Here is a 21903-nt window from a genome sequence, read left to right on the forward strand (position 1 = left end):
TAACTACGCCACACTTTGCCTAAGGTTAGTCGTTCAAATTGAAGAACTAACCTTAGGCAGAAAAGTTAGGTAAAGTGTGGCAAGTTAGGCAGGGAACCAAACATGCCCTAGTTCTTCAATTCGAACACCTAATCTTAGACAAAGTGTAACACATTTAGCCACGAACCAAACAGCCCCAGTAACAGGAAAGGTCAGGCGTAACATCAACTGTTAGCATGGACGTCGCTGAGATCTGAGACAACTCGTAGGAAATTTACAGAATTACAGCCATAGGCATAGGCTAGTCCCACAAGTTGTGTTTGGCTCTCAATGTACAGTATGTTACTATCAGTTTCACATTCAAATTCATCACGACTTCAGTATGTAGCAAATGCTCTTGGACTTGCGAACGACGCTTCAAATTTCAAAAATACCAATTCTTCTTCTTTTTTTCTTGTACTCCGTCGTACCTACCTTTTTGCCCATTTCACGAGGCTCCGCTCGGCGCTCCTGACACCATCGGCCATCGCGCTTCGCGCCCGCAACTGCTCGACCGAGCCGGGACCGGGCGGCGCCCGTTCGTTGCGTATCCCGCAAGTTGGCCGGCCTCCCTCCGCCTTGGGAGGGGAAAGCGGAGGAGGAAGAGGGAGCCAAGCGGTCAAGCCGGCTCGGCCGATCGCCTCCCACCAAAATACCCCCGAATCCCCATCCCCAAGCAACACCCAGAAAAGGCGACAAGTGCCGAGGTCTGGGGAGCGATGGTTGTGCGGCGGCTGGGCGGCACGGGGCGCGCGCTGCTCACGCTCCCCAACATCCGGAGGCGGGCGTCCAACTCCTGGGCCGCCGTCTGCGACACCTTCTTCTCCACCAAGGTGACGACTGACAACCTCTCCCCATGTGTCCCTATCGCCCCTGATGTGATTTTGCTTGATCCGCTGACCCGCAGCAAGTGTTCGAGAGCCACCGCATCGTCTTCACCGTCGGCACCTCAATCGCCTCCGTCCTCACGGCTTGGGCCGGTACGCTCCTCCCTGCTCTGACAGATCAGCTGCTGCTCTAGATTTCAGTACTGGTCACGGTTAGGTGGTGTGGCCGTGTGGGTGATGTGTGAATAATCAACGGTCTAGAGGTTTACGTTGATTCATCAGGCTGGGTTTCACAATCGCTTTAGGCTGTAATTTTTGGGAGGCAGTGCTGCAATCGTGCAGCTTATATGTTGCCACAGCTTTGTTACTCATAGTGCTTCACTTTTGTAAGGGTTAGGGAATAACCAGATCGGAACTCCACAGCGATGGTCTGCTCGTATCCAGTGTGGCTGAGATAGAAGCTTGGAGTGTGTTTGCATCCCATTTTTCCTTGGAAAAGCATAGTTTACCTTAGTGTTGGATTCTTTGCTGATTTCCAATTGAGTGCATCAGATGATTATTTTAATTTAAACTCATGCTCACCAATTCAATTATATTTTGTTAAATTTGAGTCACATCTCTGTGATTCGAACTGGTAGTTTCTCGTCCATTTGTAGCAGCTTGGATTAGCAGAGAACAATGTGACTAACGTCCGTTTTAAGTATTCGTAATGTTCTGAATGGTTACTTATGTTTTTTAGAATATCATCATTGGATGGATTCACAAAATTTATATTGTGATTTTTTTTCGCACTATAGGTTATTCACTTCGCCATGTGCAACAATTAAAGATTGAAAGGAGGCTTGAGTCAATTGAATCATCTGTAAGTAATTTAGAAGGAATACTGTTTTTGTTGGTGAAGCGAGTTTGTTCTCTCCTTTCGGCTCTGTTTATTTATAAGCTGATAATCCAGCAGGTGGTGTGAGCGCTAAGACGCTGTTGTGTAAACTCTTAGCCTCTGACCAAAAAAGGAAAAAAAAACACTGATTTTCTCAAGTGTGCAGGAGTGTTATGTGTCTTTAAGTCAAAAAGAGATAACTGGTCTGAAAACACACACTTTTGAAATACAAACTCTCTCACATAAGCACTGACAACAAATGCACACCCCCCAGACAGACAGTAAGATCACACAGAAGAAATACTGTCAAAGCTTTTTTTAGTTACTCTTTAACAGTGTTGTATCCTCTACACCTGTTTGGGCCATTTTCATTTCTCACTTCTTAGCTTAACCTTAACCTACATATGCAAAGATGAAAGCTGACAACAAAGCAATTTTGGAATTTGGACTGCTCCACCGTAGGCTTAAAATTTCAGGGCATATTAGAAACTTATGTGGTGCTATTTTGTTTCCCGAGCAACATTTTGTTTGTTGAAACGAACATGCAGGAAAGCTGCCTGTTGTATTACAAGGAAAATTGGTTTTGGGGGACTATTTTTTTCCTGATTTTTTCAGTAGGATGCTGTTAATTAACCCCTTGTCTGCAGGACAGTGTCTAGAAGTTTTTTTTCATGTGTCTAGAAGTTTTTTCGTCCTGTAGACAAATTTTTCATATTAGAAAGGAAGAGCAAAAATGTCTTGCAGACAAACTTCCCATATTAGAAAGGAAGAGCAAAACACTCTCTGAAGGGGAACTACCATCACAGATTACAATACCACCTTAAGCCACACCTAGTATTCCAACAGAACATACCTTGTTGTGCTGTTGACAACAAGATTAAAGTGTTCTCACTGTTCACTTCATTTGCATCTATTTCAGTTGCTTATTTTCATTTTTATGGTGCACTCCGATGTTGAAGATACACTCTTTAACCCAGCCAAAAAAACTTGATGCTTTAGGTTTTTATATTGTATCACGTTGCTTTTTGAATGGTTGGATTATCTGCTTTCTTTGTCCCTTTCTATTTTCATCTGTTCTTTTTTCTCGTATTGACTGCTGGACATATTTACTTGTACCATTTCTTGATATGTTAACAGCTGAAGGATAACCACAAAGTTGAACATGAAGAGATAAAAAAGATCGTCACTTCCAGCAATATTAGCGCTCCAGGCTGTGTAGCCACGGCGATGACCACAATGGTTGTTGGGTATGTTGTTGCTGTTGATATTTAACTTTGGTTTTGTACTTTGCTCTCGTCCACCTTGATAGTACTGCTCTTTGATTTTATGTAATTCATTTTATGACCTGGCATGTTCCTTGCCTTCTAGATAAGAGTATATTGCCCTAAAGCTTAATTAAGCTTAGATCCATGCATATGTTCTATACCTGACATAACTGGGGTCCGCATTGACCATCATGCATCAAATTGGTGCTTGATCCATCGATCTATGCAGTTACTAGCTTAGGATGGGTAGATGTTGAAGGAGTACATTTACCGTGTTCATCAAGATACCTATATGGCCACTCAAAAACACTGTTTTACACTGTAGACTGCACTATTCGCGGAGTGAAGTTTGAAATTGGAGATGTGACAGGGGATAGGATGAGTAAGCTGTTGGAGATACTATGCATGCTTGCTTTTGAGTTCTGAACCTTTTCCCACTACCCAGGGCAGCATCAAATATTATGACTTGTTTTGCACAGTGTACACATTGCCGACCATTTTGAACTATGGCACAATTGGAACTGGACCAGTTTGGACTTAAAGATCTTATTTGAGCTGTGATGTTGCCATATATATAGTGATAGTCAAACTTGGCCTGATGTTACATTACACATGCCATACTTCAGCTGCCATTAGTGGTATGGATATGGAACCTTTTCCCACATGTGTTGCTGGTATCAACTTGAATTTCCACCACCATAGCATCTTGCAACGGTGCAGCCTAACCAATTCCACTTTGCTCAGGCATTGTCATTGGGAGATCTTTTATAATTCCTAGCTCCAACGATCTGGTGACAATGGTTACGTGAGTAACAAATTACAGCCTTCCTGTTTGCATTAACCTATAAGTGTGTTATCTTGTGGAATTTCCAGGTACGCGTTAGGCTGGCGAGGCGGTGCTTGGTACGCTCGAAGGGCCTTCAGAAGAGAGCAGCAAAAGCTGATGATGGGTCACATGAAGTCGTCACAGAACAGGTGGCACTGGCGGCCCTTCAACAGGCTCAGGAACAGCAGGTTAACCGCCTCCAAGAACAAGAGCACCGATGCCCTCTCAACCTCACGCAGCGGGGCCTCTGCGAACGTTGGCAGCGCAGCGGGCAGTGCTTGAGCTATACGCATAATGGACTAGGATGTGGACTTAGGGCGCGTAGTAGTCCATACAACTTTACTACGTAGAACAGATCATGTGACTGGTAGGTACGCAGATTGATCTACATGCGCGCAGTGGATCATTTTTTTGTGTAGTATATTAAGGTCATAATGCACCCAACTGCATGCATGGAACAACTGACTGACGATAGGATTGAGTTGAGACAGCCATATGGTGGCAGATCGTTTGACTTCCCGTGATACTACTAGTCTACTACTAGTTTGATGAAGGGTCTAGTGTGCTTCGCGCTGGCGAGTGCTCGCAAAGTACATCCACTAGCGAGCAGTGAAAAAGAGATCCACTAGTGATAAAGGAGCGGAGCGCATCGTGACACGGCAGGAAATCAATCAGGCGCCGCGATCGGCACCGGAGTCTATCCATCAATCCTGTATATTTTTTTCTCTCCTCGTGGTCGCCAGCACTGCCGTGCCGAGCCGGAGGCCGAGCTCGGCAGCTGCCCGCCTCGGTGTGTCGCCGCCGCACCCCACCCACGTAGCAAAAGCCGTCTTCCCGTACCGTAGGCAGCGGCAAACAGCGCCCCCTCATCACTCGGTCTCGTTCCCTCCTCTCCAACTTCACTCGCGTCGCGCCCCTCCACTGCACCAGCGTCATGGCGGTGGCCTCGACCTCGCCGCTGTCCGCCAAGCCCGCCACGGCCCCTTCGCCGCCCGCTCCCGGATCCGGGCTCCTCGCTCTCGGCGTTCGCCGCGCCCCCGCCACTGCCGCGTGGTACGACACGCCAACCTTAAGCCCGGCTGGTCCCTCCCCACATCGTACCTGTGTTGTTCTCCCGTGATAAATAAACCCGGGCCTGTGCAGGAGGAGGCTCCGCGTGGAGGCGATCAGGACGCAGCGAACGGAGGTGCCCGTCGAGGAGTCCGCCCCCGCCAGGGACGCCGCCGCTGCCGCGCCCCTGGACGGAAACGGAGCCGGAGCGGACGGCTCCGTGGTTCCTTCCTCGGACGACAGCTGGGTTGTCAAGCTCGAGCAGTCGTTCAACATTTTCGCCACGGTGAATCAGTCAGCTCGCCACAATTAATTCGTCCCGATTGCTCACCACCCCTGCAAAATCCTGTACCATCCGGATGGTCATGGTCTCACGTGCTATTCCTCTCCGCAGGATTCGGTGATTATGGTACTCAAGGGCGTGTACGGTGATCGGTACTACGCCAGGTTCTTTGCGCTGGAGACGATTGCGAGGGTGCCGTACTTCGGTGAGGGCTCCGTTTCTGTCATATGCTTGCAGTGCAGTAGCCTGGGAAAAAAAATGGTCCCTAGACCTGAGAATGGATTAGACGTAGGACTTTAGTTGGATGAATACATCCAACCGCTTTGGATTTTGTTGGACAAAAACGAAGTTGGACAATCCGAACTATTTTGGACTTTCGCTCGGCAGTCGGCAGCCCATGCGTTGTGCTTGTCCTTGTTCGCCATTCACCAATCACCGACCACCATGTAGCACCTGTGCGGTGAGCCAGAGTGGTCGTGCGCGCGGTGGCCGGTTGACCACATGTTCACCTTGGCCATGGTGCTGGCCGGACTAGGTTGCCGCCGACCACCGCGTCGTGCACAACGAGCCGTACACACGAGAGCAGCGGGCCGGGTGGGTGCATGCATGCGGAGGAGCGTCTGCTTCACGACGCGCGCACTTGATTGATTGAGGTAGGGTAGGCGGGCGGCGGGCCATGTCGGCATCGGACACGGCGAGGCCGCAGCCCATTGCGGCGGCGTCCAGGCTCCGCTTGCGTCTTGGACTGGATGTTCGGGTGTAGCGGGACCGCAGCAGCACCATCCATTGCCAAGCTCTGCTGGCTGTGCATGAGTTCGCTGCACACACTTGTAGATTAGTACTGGATGTGTCGGATGGATTTTGATTTTGGTGAAGTTAGATTGGATTTGGACTGGATGCATGTACCAATTGTTAGGATTGGATTCCAGTGTTTGGATATGGATATCCACCATCCATTCTCAGGTCTATTGGTTCCTGGCATGCCTCTGTCTTGACTCTGCTTGGTTATGAACAGCATTCATATCGGTGCTTCACTTGTATGCGACCTTTGGATGGTGGAGACGAGCTGATTACATAAAGGTTCACTTTGCGCAGAGCTGGAACGAGTTCCATCACCTCTTGATCATGGAAGTATGTCTCCATCTTCCCTTTCCAGTAAAATCAAATCTATGTGTGCCAGATCTTTCCTTTCAGTGCTATTATGTCAAAGTTCTACCGCAACTTACTTCTATTTCGTTGGTTTGCCTATGTTGTTTTCCATATTAATTATCGCCTTAGTTTCTTTACATGGATTCAACACCTACTACTTATGTATTGATCCCTTTTCCCTTGGCTCATATTAGGAATTGGGTGGCGACTCTTTGTGGTTTGACTGTTTTCTTGCTCGGTTTATGGCATTCTTTTACTACTTCATGACTGTTGCAATGTACATGCTGAGCCCACGAATGGCATGTAAGTACTCTTACTCTTACCGGTTGTCAAGTAAATGCTTGTTTTCTTTTCTTTTGTGATGATAACGCTTGCACCCACGAATGGAGTACAGATCACTTTTCCGAATGTGTGGAGAGACATGCATATTCCACCTATGATGAGTTCCTCAAGCTCCATGAAGGTAAGCCTGCCTTAACGGGCTTGATTGTTGAACCTGGCTTAGTATTTTTATCCATGTAAAGGCAATGAGCCAGACAGCCAATGAGGGTCAAATCGTTTTGATTTTATGTCATCATGTTTCAAGATTTTCAGTTTTTAGTTCTTACGAACATCCAGAACCCTAAAATCATTTCTTACCATAAATTCTTATGCAAATATTTTATGTCTCATAATAGTTTTGAAACCCACCATGCAATTAAAGAAGCTGCTAATTCATTTTACATGCACTTCCACCTCCTTGATGTAAATTTTCTGTTTCCTTTCAACAGAGGAATTGAAAAGACTACCAGCTCCAGAGGCAGCATTGAACTATTACATGAATGAGGACCTTTACTTATTCGGTGCCTACTTATGTTCCTTAAAATCTTAATGCTATACATCAACAGTTCATATCTATTCTAATTGCTTGCATACCTTTTCTTGCCCCTCAGATGAGTTTCAGGCATCAAGAACTCCAGGTTCTAGGAGGCCTAAAATAGGTAAACTTGCTGTTATATCTTTTGTGCCCTCAATAGCCGCCTATTACTTGTTTTATTTTTACTTTTCATAAGGTTGGAACTAAACATGTTAGGCCCTGTTTGGAATTGTAGTATTTTTGCAGTTTTGAAACAATACTATGGTATTTGATGATACTATAGTATTGGAACTCAAAAGGTGTTTGGTTTGTATAGTCAAAACTCAGTTTTAAATACCATGGTTTACCCAAAACTGTAGTATTTTTGGAGTTTTCGAAACTCCACTCTTCTCTCTACATATACTTTGTTTTTCCAATAGAACCAAACAGATCTCGGTTTTGAGCAATACTGCAGTTTTACTGTGGTAAAGCAATACCGTAGTATTTATGTCATGTACAATTGTAAACTATGGTATCTCAAAACTACAGTATTTTAAAACTGCATTTCCAAACAGGCCCTTAGCTGTGATTGTGAACTTAGGTCATGTTTGTTTCCCTCCTATGTAAGCCAAATTATGGTGGAAGGGTAAGAGGGTAACATATCACTTTGTGATTACAAATAAGCTATCTAATGTTGGCTTATTTCAGCTTATTTGTGGTCTCAAAGTGATATTTTAACTTCATATCATTTCACCATAATCCAACTTATATAATTTAGAAGGAAACAAACATACCCTTAATTGGCTGCTCCATCATGTAGTCGTACAAAATCCCAATTCTATTTTCTTGTTTACTGGATTCTGGCCTCCTGATGTGAGTTATTTGTAGTCGAGCTTTCTATTTCTCTTCCGTAGGTCTCGTAAATAAACGCTGTTTCATATATGCAGATAACTTATACGATGTATTCGTTAATATACGAGAAGATGAGGCAGAGCACTGCAAGACAATGAAGACCTGTCAAACACATGGAAATCTTCGTTCTCCTCATTCAACGCCGAACTGCTTAGAAGATGATACGGAATGTGTAATACCTGAAAACGACTGTGAAGGTATTGTGGACTGTGTCAAAAAGTCCCTTACAAAGTAAATAGACTATATTCTTTAATGTGTTTGACTGTTTTCAGGTGTCGTAGTATACAAAGTATAAAATTTTGATGATATCCTCTCTTTTTTCTATGTCTCATTCAAAGTAAAATCCAGGTCATATATCACAGAAACCAATTTAAATGCAGGATCAAATATCTGCTCCCTCCAAAGTCATTCTATTTTTTTTTTAAAAGTTAAAGCATCTTAAGTTTGATTAAAATTATGAAAACAAGAAATATAAAAATTTATGACATCAAATACATGTAATATAAAAATATAATTAATGAAAAATATAATAATACTTATTTGATATCATAAATGTTATTATCTTATCATAAATTCGATCAAATTTAAAATGTTTTGATTCTTCTTGAAAGTTGGAATGACATAATTTGAAATAAAGGGTGCGTTTGGTTGAATGTACAAAGAGGGATGGAATGAGACGACCATGTTTTCTATAGTGTTTGATTGAGAGTTAAGCGGGAGCGAGGTGAACACCGAAGTGATTTTTGGGGGCGACGTGATCCCAAAAAATCAAGGGGCGAAGGCGCCCCCGACTCATCCTACTTTGACTTCAAACCAAACATACCCAAAGAGTAGCATTGAAGAGATGAGAATTTAGGTTGTAAAACATCGTTACACCTCTATGTGTAGAGGTGTCAATGGGGACACGAGACCTGTTAACCCATGAAGAATTTCTCTATTATGGTTAGTTTTTTTTTGCCGAGGATGGGGACCCATTGGGGATCTGATACCTGGATGAGAATGGGTATGGGGATGAGGATGGATATAAATTCATGTGGATGGGCATGCAGTGTCCAAACCCGATAGAGAACTCCATATTGACACCTTTGTCTACGTGATTTATGAAATACTACATTCTTGTTGCATCCCTATGACCCATGGGGCCAGACACCTTTGTCTACGTGATTTATGAAATACTACATTCTTGTTGCATCCATATGACCCATGGGGCCAGACGATGCGATGTCCTTAGGAATTGTGCACCTCAGCTAGGGCGCGGACAGAAGATTGGCCTATGGGGAACTCACTATGCGAGCTCACAAAGCTGAAGTCATCCAGCAAAACCACTATAGTGGACTGTCTGAGATTCCTATGCATAATATGGTGTGCCTTATGGTTCGAGTTGCTAGAGCAGGTGCTAGAGACAACATCTCGAACCAGTGAATGTGATGACATCCGTGCGACATAGCAAAACATGACAAACTTAAAAGAAAATGCACCCAACCCTACCTACGCATGCTAAATGTCATTGTGCAACAACATTAGGGTACACATAGTACTAGAAAGAGAGAATTAGGAGGTTGCATGGTGTAAGAGGATGGTCGTGTTGAACCTAGGCATAAGTGGGAGTCTATATGTGGGCAATTAGTGAAGTTTGGACCACAGTGTACGTAATACTCTATATTATCTTGATAGTCATTAATTAATAAACGCAAAGAGAAAATGAGTACAAGCTCAAATATCAGTGACAATCAAGACCTTCTAACTCGCCTCACCTACAGGCTATGATGAGAGTTCTAGACTAATGGTTCTACTCCCTCTTTATGTCTGACTACTAAATGAGTTCTTCATGTAAAAGTGACCGGAGTAGAGTCTAGCTTATCTGAACCAAATCCATTGGATCGGAACCCCTTTAAATGTTGCTTACCCCATCCATTTTATAGTATAGGGGAGGAGAAAGGTTACATGATTCTCGAATTCCTTCGATTAAGGCTCAACCCTCTCGTTCCTATCATGTTACTAGAGTCGTACCAAAGTCTATCCCTAAACATGGCACAATGTTAGAGGTATTGCTTCTCTAGACGGTTGTCATACTTGTCATATGAGCAAGTATGATATGCCATGCCCTTCGACGCTAAGGCGTGTGCCACCTGGTACGATATAGTAGTAACCAGTGTAGTCTTTTATATTTGGTAATACTTCATGGTACACTTCATGTGTGCCCGCGTAGCTATTGGATCGATGCACGTACAAGGTAGTAATCTTGAGTACCATATAATCTAAGTCTAACAACAACATGCTTGTCAGGCATGTAATGTCGTCCACCACATATTTAATACGTTATATCTAAGCCTTATCCATTGAGCTTTGCTATGAACGTATCCTTAGGTCCTTAGACGTGAAACCCATTTTCTAAAGGGTGTATTGTCCTCGATGGGCCTAGACACATTATGTATTGTGACAGGATTCTACTTACGCACGTCGAGTCTCTTATTTCCATTGGCCATCGGACCCCAAAAGGCTGTGTCCCATCCTTCTTCATGACGTGGGGTTATGATGCCTAAGACTGTGTTCACCGCATGCTTCTTCCCTCCCCCTCCCCTATTACTGTAGCTCCTATAGGGGCTACAGTACACCGCTATCCTCTTCACCGCATCCCTCTTCCTCCTCCTCTCCCCTCCCGTTTCCTTCTCTCTCCCGCTAAATGGATGGGGACGCTACCGCGCTCGCCTCCCCCTCGGCCGGTAGCTTCCCAGAGAAGCGCGCGCGATCGGAATACTCCTTGGAGCGACCTCCAGGCGATTCAACCGCGAGCGCAACGCCGCCGGAGAAGGTAGTCGTGGTTCCGCGCACGGCACCCAATCCTTTGTATTGGTCGGGCCGGCGAGCTTCAGAGGTCGTTGTGGCCGCGGATTCGTCGGCTTCCTTCGTGGAGCGGCCACCCCGCCGATCCGTGCGAAGGCGCCGCCGCCGGCCGTCTCTGTCCGCCGGTGCTGCCTCTGCTGGGAGGAGGTCAACGGGAGTTCGTCGATTCGCCGAGAGATCTACGCTCACCCGATATGCGTCATTCGAGCTTCAAGGTCCAAGGTACGTGTCCCCAGCTCCATGTTGTACATCTCCGATTCAATCCGTGTCCCAAAAAAACCTGATTTCGATTCACCCTAGGGTTTACTTGTACTTAAGTTGTTTACATAGATCCATTTAATTGTTCATGGCCAACTTGGAGAAATAGGGTTTACTGTGTACTCCGAATCGCCTAAAATGGTCAACTGATCCGTCGTTATCATGTACACCAACAAATCTGGTTTCAGTTAACGATGATAGGATACGACATGAATACTCTTGTATGCTTTTCATATTCATCATCGTGTACTGGTCATTTCTGTGTATCCACCAACGTGTAAGAGGTCAATTATGTAGCTGTCATGTTGTTTGTATGTTGATTGGTGAATGTTGCTCGTACTGAAATTAATATTCTTGTTGCTATGCGAACATCTAAGTACCATTTACCGTAGACTTCCCCAACACTTCCCCTTTTTGTTGCATATCACTTATTTGTAAAATTCTTAGTACCTCTGTGTATGGTTTGTAGTCAGGTGTCATACAATTTTGGTTGCATGACTAACCATTGCATGGAACTGACCATACCTTTACTTATTATGCAGCTTCAAATATTTAATTTCCTTATTTGACGTCCACTTCAACTAACTGAGGTTCTAAATCCTTGTTTCGCTTACGTTCTTTGTTTTTATGAATCTGCTTAAGTGTACTGTCCATGTATGTTTTGTGTGCTTCCATGTTTGTTATAAATGTTTGTTTTTTAGAAGCAACTAACATATGGACGAAGCCAGGGATAGTGTGTTACAATACTGGACAGTGCTTGACCAATTCAACCAACAATAATTTCGTAACTGCCTTGCACTGTGTGGTTCATTACTTGTCGTCATTTCTTTATTATATTGCAACCCACAGCTGTTTGCTATGTGACTAGAAGACTTCAATTTAACCAAATAGTAACAACACTGCCCTAATTTTTTTTATGTATGCACCTTGTCTAGCCAAGGAGCAACAACTTGAGGATTCCAATCAAGATGAGCAGCCATGATGCCAAAGTGCTGCAAAACTTGGTCCTCAATCTTGCTTCCTCTGTCGAAAGTGGTGCTTTCAATATTAGGACGTTTTTAGAAGAGGCTTTCCGTCATTTGGGAGACGAGCATTACCTTCTCAATGCTCTTCTTGCTATTCGTAAGGAGGTAGACAAGATGGAGCAGGATGCACTGGAGAGCAAAGCACGGTCTGACCCAGAGAAGGAGAGGATGGAGGAACAAATTGACCTTGCTGAGCCTGCAAAGACAAGGCCTAGACAATTCACTTTCACCCCCCCTTCCTCACCAGAATTGTACGAGGCCAGTGACAATGACTCCTACGACTCGGACAGGTCCACTAGGCATAGCATTTGGAACCTGTAATAGTGGTACCTCGACCTTTGTCGTAGTGGTACAAATGCATCCAAATAAATTAGGAACTTCTGTGTTATGTCTCTGATGCATGCGTAACCGATGTAGGACTTCTTGAAGCTAATGTTCGTTTTGTAAGAACCTTATGTCCAATGCTTCATCCTTTTATATGAATTTATGTGAATGGGTGCATCCTTGTGATCATTTTCTGTCACCCTTATGTGCAATGAATTGGAGTTTGTATTTTATACTCCAAGTTTGTTACCTGTTGTCCAACTTAATGTATCTATGTATTTCATTCCAGAATGGCTGAGAACAACTCAAATACACCTTTTCGACCACCTGCTGCCAGCCCCAATTCAGGTAACCAAATCTTCCCCCCACCCCTGTGGGATCCTCAGATGTGGCAGGCCCAAGGTTTGGACCCAACACAGCCTCCTCTGTTTAGTAATCCTACATCCCATATGACCAATCCTAACTGGTCCCAGGGACATAATGACCCATCTCCATATACCTTTCGTAGTCCATGGAACCCATATTTTGGTATGACGAATCCTGGGGGTCCTCCTACACAAACATCTTTCGGTCAACCTCAGCTGGTACCACCCATTCCATGTCCACAGGTTTCCACCCATGTTCCAAACCAGACTGACCCTATAAATTTTGAATCGGAAGCAGAACACAGTGTCCAGGAAGTTAACAGCCCTACCAAACCTTCTGATACACCTGGGACTTTTAGGAGGACAAAGGAACAGAACTTCAAACCTGATGAAGACCTGTTGCTTTGCAAAACATGGCTAGAGATTAGTAGTGACCCAGTTATTAGCACAGGGCAGAGGAAGGAGGGTTTGTGGGCTAGAATTGAGAAAAGGTACAATGACCTTAGAGGTGAGTTTCCTTTGAGGCTGAATAGGGCTCTCAGCAGCAGGTGGGACAAAATAAGAGCAGAAACAGGAAAATTTGCCGGATTCTATGCTAGAGTCCTAAGGGAAAACCAGAGTGGCCTCACAGATAACGATAAGGTACACTGATATTAATTTCGAATACGTTTTGTATGTCAAGGTTTTTCTAATCGTAGTGTTATACGTTCACTGATGTCTGGTTGTAAATCTTGTGTAGACATCGAAAGCTGCAACTCTTTATGCAACCTCACAGAAAAAGCCATTTCATTTCATGCATTGCTGGACGCGCCTTAAAAACGAACCGAAATGGGATGCCATGGTTCATGGAAGCCCCTGGAGAGGCACTGCGGGGACGGAGCCAGCCCGTAGTCTTACACCTACAGGCTCTGTTAATGAAGTTGAATATGATGAAGGTGGTTCAAGAGGGAAGAGACCATTAGGACGTGACTCCGCGAAAGCTTCAAGGAAGAAGTCAATGTCCAGTTCATCTCAGTCTACTGACTACCTTTCAAGAATCCATGACATGCAAGTAGCAAGATTCAAGCAAAGTGAAGAAAAATCAGACCTAAAGCAGCAGAACATTGAGTTCATGAAGGAAGTTGAACTGAAGAAGTTGGAGGTTCAATCCAAGGAAATACAAGTACAGGAAAAAAATTGATGATGGAAGATAGGAAGCAAAAAGACGAAGAGCTCAACAAACTTTATGCTATGGACATGGATGTTTTACCTGAAGAATTGAGAGTTGTTTACATCGCAAGGAGAAAAGGTTTAATCGAATATTTCATCAACAATCCTGTGTGAAGAGTATTACTGTATGTGATAAGGTGTTTGTCACCTTTGTATCGGCGAACCGTGGTCCTCTGTGTTTGGACATGTCTATTTTAGAGTGGTTGAACAATTCCTTAGTTGTTTGAGATCATCAGCTTGGTTTTTGAACATTGTTTATTTTAACATTATTGATATTGATAATAAGGATTATCATACATGACTTCAAGTTTGGAAACATATGCAACTTATTTGTAGCAGAGGCATTACACTTACAAGGAACCATGACTTGTCAACTACGGACATACAAACCACATACGACTACTAGTCGTGCTACACATGATTTAGTTCATAGTTCAAAGTAAACAACATTGTTGTACCACATCATTTGGATAAAAGGCATCAACCCAAGGAGCCTCGACGAGCCCAGAGGTGTTCTATGAGGTTGTGCTGTAAAGACAAGTATGTTGCCTGACATGTGATGTCCTGGTCCGTATCGTTGGGTAACTCAGAGCGGATATGATTGTTTAGCCACTCGTTGCGGACCTCAGGAGTATTGTTACACGGTTCAGGCGGCCCAGAGGGGCCAACGAAGTCCACATTAGCTGCACCATCTCCTTCGTCCTCGACAATCATGTTGTGCATAATAATGCAAGCAGTCATCATCTCTGCGAGGTGATTACGATCCCAACCATAAGCGGGTCCACGTAGAACAGCCCACCTAGCCTGCAAAACTCCAAATGCTCGCTCTATGTCTTTTCGACAACTCTCTTGCTTGGTTGTAAAGTGAACCTTTTTTTCCTCAAATGCGTGGCGAATAGCTTTTACAAAGGTAGGCCAATTTGGATATATGCCATCTGCTAAGTAGTATCCGAAATTGTAAGTGGTCCCATTAATAGTGAAGTGCACTGGTGGCATCGTCCCATTACGTAACGGATCAAACACAGGTGACCGATGAAGCACGTTGAGATCATTGTTGGTACCAGGCATTCCAAAGAAGGCATGCCAAATCCACAAATCGTACCCAGCGACTGCCTCTAGTATCATTGTTGGCCTCGAATTGCGCCCACAAAACTGTCCGCGCCATGCAGTAGGACAGTTGCGCTATTCCCAATGCATACAATCGATAGAGCCTAGCATACCCGAAAACCCCCTGTCGGCGTTTACACGTAGTATGCGAGCAATGTCGTCGTGGTTAGGGATATGAAGGTATCGTTCGCTAAAGGAAGAGATGATTGCGCGACAAAAACGGATAAGGCAGTCCCTAGCGGTAGTCTGTCCAATCTGTATGTACTCATCTACCGCATCGGTTGGTAACCCGTACGCAAGGATACGCAATGCAGCACAAACTTTTTGCAATGGACCAAGCCCTGCTAAACCTGTTGCATCACAACGAATAGTGAAGTATTCGTCTTCTCGCTGAACGGCACGAAGGATACGTAGGAACAAAGGACGATGCATCCAAAACCTATAAACGAAAATAAAGCAAAAAATTAACAAAACAAACCTACAAATGAAAGTAAAATCATAACTTAGGAAATGTACCTTCGACGAAAGACATGTGATGGATACTGAAAGGGAATTAGGCTTACACCTAGTCCCTAATTAATTTTGGTGGTTAAATTGCCCAACACAAATAATTGGACTAACTAGTTTGCCCAAGTGTATAGATTATACAGGTGCAAAAGGTTCACACTCAGCCAATAAAAAGACCAAGTTTTGGATTCAACAAAGGAGCAAAGAGGCAACCGAAGGCACCTCTGGTCTGGAGGCACCGGACTGTCCGGTGTACACCGGACAGTGTCCGGTGCGCCACCGGACAGTGTCCGGTGCACCAGAGGACTCCAACTCGAACTCGCCACCTTCGGGAATTTCCAAGGCCGGCGCGCTATAATTCACCGGACTGTCCGGTGTACACCGGACAGTGTCCGGTGCGCCAAGGAGGAGCGGCCTCAGGAACTCGCCAGCTTCGGGAATCTCCAACGGCTAGTCCGCTATAATTCACCGGACATGTCCGGTGTGCACCGGACTGTCCGGTGCAACTCCGAAGCAACGGCTATCTCCGCGCCAACGGCTACCTGCGCGCATTAAATGCGCGCGCAGCGCGCGCAGGAGTCAGGCGCGCCCATACTGGCACACCGGACAGCAAACAGTACCTGTCCGGTGTGCACCGGACACCCAGGCGGGCCCACAAGTCAGAAGCTCCAACGGTCAGAATCCAACGGCAGTGATGACGTGGCAGGGGGCACCGGACTGTCCGGTGTGCACCGGACTGTCCGGTGCGCCATCGAGCAGACAGCCTCCCAACGACCACATTTGGTGGTTGGGGCTATAAATACCCCAACCACCCCACCATTCATTGCATCCAAGTTTTCTACTTCCCAACTACTACAAGAGCTCTAGCATTCAATTCTAGACACACCAAAGAGATCGAATCCTCTCCAAATTCCACACAACGCCATAGTGACTAGAGAGAGTGATTTGCTTGTGTTCTTTCGAGCTCTTGCGCTTGGATCACTTTCTTTCTTTCTCTCTTGTTCTTGTGATCAAAACTCAATTGTAACCAAGGCAAGAGGCACCAATTGTGTGGTGGCCCTTGCGGGGAAGTTTTGTTCCCGTTTGATTGAGAAGAAGAAAACCTCACTCGGTCCGAGGGACCGTTTGAGAGAGGGAAGGGTTGAAAAAGACCCGGCCTTTGTGGCCTCCTCAACGGGGAGTAGGTTTGCGAGAACCGAACCTCGGTAAAACAAATCCGCGTGTCTCACTTGTTTATTCGCTTGCGATTTGTTTTGCGCCCTCTCTCGCGGACTCGATTTTATTTCTAACGCTAACCCGGCTTGTAGTTGTGTTTATATTTGTAAATTTCAGTTTCGCCCTATTCACCCCCCCTCTAGGCGACTATCAATTGGTATCAGAGCCCGGTGCTTCATTAGAGCCTAACCGCTCGAAGTGATGTCGGGAGATCACGCCAAGAAGGAGATGGAGACCGGCGAAAAGCCCACTACAAGCCACGGGAGCACTTCATCGGAAGAGTCCCGCACCAAGAGGAGGGAGAAGAAGAAGAGCTCCTCCAACAAAGGGAAGGAGAAGAAATCTTCTTCTCACCACAAAGAGAAGAAGGAAAAATCTTCTTCCCACAAGCCACATCGGAGCGGGGACAAGCAAAAGAGGATGAGGAAAGTGGTCTACTACGAGACCGACACTTCATCAACATCGACCTCCGACTCCGATGCGCCCTCCGTAACTTCTAAACGCCAAGAGCGTAAGAAGTTTAGTAAGATCCCCCTACACTATTCTCGCATTTCTAAACATGCACCTCTACTTTCCGTCCCATTAGGCAAACCACCAACTTTTGATGGTGAAGATTATGCTAGGTGGAGTGATTTAATGCGTTTTCATCTAACCTCACTCCACAAAAGTATATGGGATGTTGTTGAGTTTGGTGCACAGGTACCATCCATAGGGGATAAGGATTATGATGAGGATGAGGTGGCCCAAATCGAGCACTTCAACTCTCAAGCGACAACGATACTCCTCGCCTCTTTAAGTAGAGAGGAGTATAACAAAGTGCAAGGGTTGAAGAGCGCCAAGGAGGTTTGGGATGTGCTCAAAACTGCGCACGAGGGAGATGAGCTCACCAAGATCACCAAGCGGGAAACGATCGAGGGGGAGCTCGGTCGGTTCCGGCTTCGCAAAGGGGAGGAGCCACAACACATGTACAACCGGCTCAAGACCTTGGTGAACCAAGTGCGCAACCTCGGGAGCGTAAAGTGGGATGACCACGAAGTGGTTAAGGTTATTCTAAGATCTCTTATTTTCCTTAACCCTACTCAAGTTCAATTAATTCGTGGCAATCCTAGATATACTAAAATGACCCCCGAGGAAGTAATCGGGCATTTTGTAAGTTTTGAGTGCATGATCGAAGGCTCGAGGAAGATCAACGAGCTTGATGATCCATCTACATCCGAAGCTCAACCCGTCGCATTCAAGGCGACGGAAGAAAAGAAGGAGGAGTCTACACCAAGTAGACAACCAATCGACGCCTCCAAGCTTGACAATGAGGAGATGGCGCTCGTCATCAAGAGCTTCCGTCAAATCCTCAAACAAAGGAGGGGGAAAGACTACAAGTCCCGCTTCAAGAAGGTTTGCTACAAATGTGGTAAGCCCGGTCATTTTATTGCTAAATGTCCTATATCAAGTGACAGTGACCGAGGCGACGACAAGAAGGGGAGAAGAAAGGAGAAGAAGAGGTACTACAAGAAGAAGGGCGGCGATGCCCATGTTTGTCGGGAGTGGGACTCCGACGAAAGCTCAAGCGACTCCTCCGACGACGAGGACGCCGCCAACATCGCCGTCACCAAGGGACTCCTCTTCCCAAACGTCGGCCACAAGTGCCTCATGGCAAAGGACGGCAAAAAGAAGGTAAAATCAAGATCCTCCGCTAAATATGAAACCTCTAGTGATGATAATGCTAGTGATGAGGAAGATAATTTGCGTACCCTTTTTGCCAACCTCAGCATGCAACAAAAGGAAAAACTTAATGAATTAATTAGCGCCATCCATGAAAAGGATGATCTCTTGGACACCCAAGAGGACTTCCTTATTAAAGAAAACAAGAAGCATGTTAAGGTTAAAAATGCTTATGCTCTAGAAATTGAGAAATGTCAAAAATTATCTAGTGAGCTAAGTACTTGCCATGAAACAATAGACAACCTTAGAAATGAAAATGCTAATTTGTTAGCTAAGGTTGATTCTCATGCTTGCAATGTTTCAATTCCCAATCCTAGAGATAATAATGATGATTTGCTTGCTAGGATTGAAGAATTAAACATTTCTCTTGCTAGCCTTAGAATAGAAAATGAAAATTTAATTGCTAAGGCTAAAGATTTTGATGTTTGCAAAGTTACAATTTCCGATCTTAGAGATAAAAATGATATTCTTCATGCTAAGATTGTTGAACTTAATTCTTGCAAACCATCTACATCTACCATTGAGCATGTCACTATTTGTACTAGATGTAGAGATGTTGATGTTAATGCTATTCATGATCATATGGCTTTAATTAAACAACAAAATGATCATATAGCAAAACTAGATGCTAAAATTGCCGAGCACAACTTAGAAAATGAGAAATTTAAATTTGCTCGTAGCATGCTTTATAATGGGAGACGCCCGGGCATTAAGGATGATATTGGCTTCCAAAGGGGAGACAATGTCAAACTTAGTGCCCCTCCTAAAAGATTGTCTAACTTTGTTAAGGGCAAGGCTCCCATGCCTCAGGATAACGAGGGTTACATTTTATACCCTGTCGGTTATCCCGAGGATAAAATTAGGAAAATTCATTCTAGGAAGTCTCACTCTGGCTCTAACCATGCTTTTATGTATAAGAGTGAGACATCTAGCTCGAGGCAACCAACCCATGCCAAGTTGCCTAAGAAGAAAATTCCAATTGCATCAAATGAACATAGTATTTCATTTAAGACTTTTGATGCATCTTATGTTTTAACTAACAAATCCGGCAAAGTAGTTGCCAAATATGTTGGGGGCAAGCACAAGGGCTCCAAGACTTGTGTTTGGGTACCCAAAGTTCTTGTGTCTAATGCCAAAGGACCCAAAACCATTTGGGTACCTAAAGTCAAGAACTAAACTTGTTTTGTAGGTTTATGCATCCGGGGGCTCAAGTTGGATACTAGACAGCGGGTGCACAAACCACATGACTGGGGAGAAAAAGATGTTCTCCTCATATGAGAAAAACCAAGATCCTCAAAGAGCGATCACATTCGGGGATGGAAATCAAGGTTTGGTCAAAGGTTTGGGTAAAATTGCTATATCTCCTGACCATTCCATTTCCAATGTTTTTCTTGTTGATTCCTTAGATTACAATTTGCTTTCCGTATCTCAATTATGTCAAATGGGCTACAACTGTCTATTCACTGATGTAGGTGTCACTGTCTTTAGAAGAAGTGATGATTCAATAGCATTTAAGGGAGTGTTAGAGGGTCAGCTATACTTGGTAGATTTTGATAGAGCTGAAATCAACACTTGCTTAATTGCTAAGACTAACATGGGTTGGCTCTGGCACCGCCGACTAGCTCATGTTGGGATGAAAAATCTTCATAAGCTTCTAAAGGGAGAACACATTTTAGGACTAACGAATGTTCATTTTGAGAAAGACAGGATTTGTAGCGCATGCCAAGCAGGGAAGCAAGTTGGCACTCATCATCCGCATAAGAACATAATGACGACCGACAGGCCACTGGAGCTCCTGCACATGGATCTATTCGGCCCGATCGCTTACATAAGCATCGGCGGGAGTAAGTACTGTCTAGTTATTGTGGATGACTATTCTCGCTTCACTTGGGTATTCTTTCTACAGGAAAAATCTCAAACCCAAGAGACCTTAAAGGGATTCTTGAGATGGGCTCAAAATGAGTTCGGCTTAAGGATCAAGAAAATAAGAAGCGACAACGGGACGGAGTTCAAGAACTCTCAAATTGAAGGCTTCCTTGAGGAGGAGGGCATCAAGCATGAGTTCTCTTCTCCCTACACGCCACAACAAAATGGTGTAGTGGAGAGGAAGAATCGAACTCTACTGGATATGGCAAGGACCATGCTTGATGAGTACAAGACTTCGGATCGGTTTTGGGCCGAGGCGGTCAACACCGCCTGCTACGCCATCAACCGGTTATATCTTCACCGAATCCTCAAGAAGACATCATACGAACTCCTAACCGGTAAAAAGCCCAATATTTCTTATTTTAGAGTCTTTGGTAGCAAATGCTTTATACTTGTTAAAAGAGGTAGAAAATCTAAATTTGCTCCTAAGACTGTAGAAGGCTTTTTACTAGGATATGATTCAAACACAAGGGCATATAGAGTCTTTAACAAGTCCTCGGGACTAGTTGAAGTTTCTTGTGACGTTGTGTTTGATGAGACTAATGGCTCTCAAGTAGAGCAAGTTGATCTTGATGAGATAGGTGAAGAAGAGGCTCCATGCATCGCACTAAGGAACATGTCCATTGGGGATGTGTGTCCTAAGGAATCCGAAGAGCCTCCAAATGCACAAGATCAACCATCCTCCTCCACGCAAGCATCTCCACCGACTCAAAATGAGGAAGAGGCTCAAGTTGATGAAGAAGAAGATCAATCAAATAAGCCACCTCAAGATGACGGCATAGATCAAGGGGGAGATGCAAATGAGGAAGACAAGGAGGATGAGGAACCAAGGCCGCCACACCCAAGAGTCCATCAAGCAATCCAACGAGATCACCCCGTCGACACCATCCTCGGCGACATACATAAGGGGGTAACCACTAGATCTCGTATTGCACATTTTTGTGAACATTACTCTTTTGTTTCCTCTATTGAGCCTCACAGGGTAGAGGAAGCACTCCAAGATTCAGATTGGGTGGTGGCAATGCAAGAGGAGCTCAACAATTTCACTAGAAATGAGGTATGGCATTTAGTTCCACGTCCTAACCAAAACGTTGTAGGAACCAAATGTGTCTTCCGCAACAAGCAAGATGAGCATGGTGTGGTGACAAGGAACAAAGCTCGACTTGTGGCCAAAGGATACTCCCAAGTCGAAGGTTTGGATTTCGGTGAAACCTATGCACCCGTAGCTAGGCTTGAGTCAATTCGCATATTATTAGCCTATGCTACTTACCATGGCTTTAAGCTTTATCAAATGGACGTGAAAAATGCCTTCCTCAATGGACCAATCAAGGAAGAGGTCTATGTTGAGCAACCTCCCGGCTT

At 44.8% G+C, this 21903-nt stretch overlaps 2 protein-coding genes across 3 annotated transcripts; both read left to right on the forward strand.

Annotated features, from left to right (window-relative positions):
- The first annotated feature begins 12 nt into the window (after positions 1-12).
- Positions 13-8352, forward strand: LOC100284413 (uncharacterized). Of its 2 annotated transcripts, XM_035964825.1 has the most exons (12): positions 13-998; positions 1643-1707; positions 2860-2969; positions 3861-4866; positions 4957-5149; positions 5258-5351; positions 6162-6277; positions 6490-6598; positions 6690-6758; positions 7066-7137; positions 7228-7275; positions 8078-8352. In XM_035964825.1, the coding sequence occupies exons 4-12, from the start codon at positions 4748-4750 to the stop codon at positions 8275-8277; spliced, it is 1020 nt and encodes a 339-aa protein (XP_035820718.1). In that variant the 5' UTR covers positions 13-998; positions 1643-1707; positions 2860-2969; positions 3861-4747; the 3' UTR covers positions 8278-8352. The 2 variants fall into 2 exon arrangements, with proteins under 2 accessions (XP_035820718.1, NP_001354117.1); NM_001367188.1 differs by lacking the exons at positions 13-998; positions 1643-1707; positions 2860-2969 and having other exon boundaries at positions 4531-4866; positions 8078-8347.
- A 4383-nt stretch (positions 8353-12735) lies between these two features.
- LOC111590816 (uncharacterized) lies at positions 12736-14363 on the forward strand. The gene is made up of 2 exons (XM_023301581.2): positions 12736-13500; positions 13598-14363. Exons 1-2 carry the CDS (start codon positions 12784-12786, stop codon positions 14036-14038), a joined length of 1158 nt encoding a protein of 385 aa, XP_023157349.1. The 5' UTR covers positions 12736-12783; the 3' UTR covers positions 14039-14363.
- The last annotated feature ends 7540 nt before the right edge of the window (positions 14364-21903 follow it).

This window comes from Zea mays, chromosome 2, assembly GCF_902167145.1.
Source record: "Zea mays cultivar B73 chromosome 2, Zm-B73-REFERENCE-NAM-5.0, whole genome shotgun sequence".
Classification (NCBI taxonomy): domain Eukaryota; kingdom Viridiplantae; phylum Streptophyta; class Magnoliopsida; order Poales; family Poaceae; genus Zea; species Zea mays.